This window comes from Egretta garzetta, unplaced genomic scaffold (genome assembly GCF_000687185.1).
Source record: "Egretta garzetta isolate BGI_Z169 unplaced genomic scaffold, ASM68718v1 scaffold937, whole genome shotgun sequence".
Taxonomy (NCBI): domain Eukaryota; kingdom Metazoa; phylum Chordata; class Aves; order Pelecaniformes; family Ardeidae; genus Egretta; species Egretta garzetta.
In genome coordinates, this window is record NW_009260283.1 from 67,526 (window position 1) to 69,200 (window position 1,675).

A 1,675-nucleotide genomic window follows, 5' to 3' on the forward strand; every position below is an offset into this window, starting at 1 on the left:
AGCTGATGCTGGAGACCGTGGGAAAGCAGTTTCTCTGCCGGCTGCCTGGCTTGAACGAGTCCCCACATGCCTGCCATGACTGCACGGGTTTGGGAAAACCTGGCGGGCTTGCTGGGACTCGGCTGGGCTGCGCGTGGGGTGGAGGCTGAGCCCTCGCTGCTCCTCCCTGCCTGTGCTGCTCCCCTGCTGGTGAGGAACGGCTGGAGATGCTGGGGCCTTCAGGGAGCTGGGGGGCTGCTGTGGGAAAAGCGTTTGTCATCCCACTGGCCCTCTCCAGACACTGCTCCATCCATCAGAGAAGAGGGCTGGGAGGGAGGAGCCCCCTTTCCCTGGTCTGTTGTCCACCCTACTTTCTGTTTTGAATTCACTGGTATGATTTTTTTTTGTTTGACCTCTCCTGCTGTCCCTGCAGCTCTCTTCCCTCCTGCTTCCTCACTGTGGTGGCTGGGCTATTTCTCCCATGACTCTCTGCGTCTAGACCTGGCTGTCCCGTGCCTTTGCCAATCAAACCTGAACTTCCTCCTCTAACAGGTCTGTATGGAAGAATATTGCCCTTCTCTATCAAAAATGTGTTGATTGTGGTGTACTTGTTCCCTGTTCTCCTTTGGGGAGGGGATGGTGGAGGGGTCCAAGCCAATGCCTGTCCCTAGATCTGTGGGCTGAGGACCTCCTAGGCTGGCTGCAGCCTTGAGTGCTCTGGGGAGAACCTGGACGGTGGTGACTTTGGATAGCAAAGGGGCTCATGGGGTCCCCTTTCGGGGGATCCTGTCCCACTTCATCCCCTTCCCGGGGTAGGAAGGAGCTGGGGCTGTCTCCCCACCTTTTACCACACTGGGGAGGAATGAGCCGATAAGTGATGCGGCCCCCTCCCTCAGCCCTTCTCTGGAGGAAACTGTGGGATGTGGCTCGCTGCTTACTGTGTGGGTGAGTGTCCCCCGTTCTGCTGTGGGGATGTGGATGTGGCCTGCCCTCCTGCCAGCTGCTTTTCCTCCTAGGGGAGGCTTTCCTGCAGCCCGGGGGGGGGGGGGGCCGGGGGGCGGGGCGAACCTCCTCAGTACACAGCAGCTCTTCTGAACCTGGGTCACCCCAACCATGTGGCATGATGGGGGAGGACCTTCTGCCCCCAAAGTGCCACTTATCCAAGCTTAAGGGCAAGGAGCGTCTGGGTCACGCCTGGGACTGTGCTGCTTTGAGACCCTCTTGCCAGCTCTCTGGTGGTGGGTGGGAATGGGTGTTAATGCCATAAGATAACTTTTTTCTTGTTCTGAAAATCTGTCTTGATGAAATCAGTCTCTTCTGACCGAAAAAACTCCTCGTTTCTCCCCCAAATCACGTGCAGTGAGGAGAAGGGCTCCTGCCCTTCTGGGTCACTTTTCTTCCCCTCACCTTGACACCAAGCCGCCTCCACTTGTGCCTCCCTGTGCCCTCTGCCCCCGCCCTGCCCGTCCTGGGCACCCATCACCCATGGACGACTCGGAAGTGGAGTCGACCGCCAGCATCCTTGCTTCTGTCAAGGAGCAGGAGGCACAGTTCGAGAAGCTGACCCGGGCGCTCGAGGAGGAACGGCGCCATGTCTCAGCCCAACTGGAACGAGTCCGGGTCTCCCCACAGGACGCCAGCCCGGGCTTGGCCAACGGCACGCTCACCCGGCGGCACCAGGTAAAAAACCCCCTCG

General features: G+C 59.3%; 1 protein-coding gene across 1 annotated transcript in view; it reads left to right on the forward strand.

Moving 5' to 3' along the window:
• Nucleotides 1–417: 417 nt before the first annotated feature.
• CTNND1 (catenin delta 1) overlaps nucleotides 418–1,675 on the forward strand; it is a 20,025-nt gene continuing 18,767 nt past the window's right edge. The window contains exons 1-2 of the mRNA XM_035897917.1: nucleotides 418–531; nucleotides 1,340–1,659. Coding sequence (XP_035753810.1) covers nucleotides 1,465–1,659 — 195 coding nt within the window. The 5' untranslated portion in view covers nucleotides 418–531; nucleotides 1,340–1,464. The remainder of the gene's footprint in view (nucleotides 532–1,339; nucleotides 1,660–1,675) is intronic.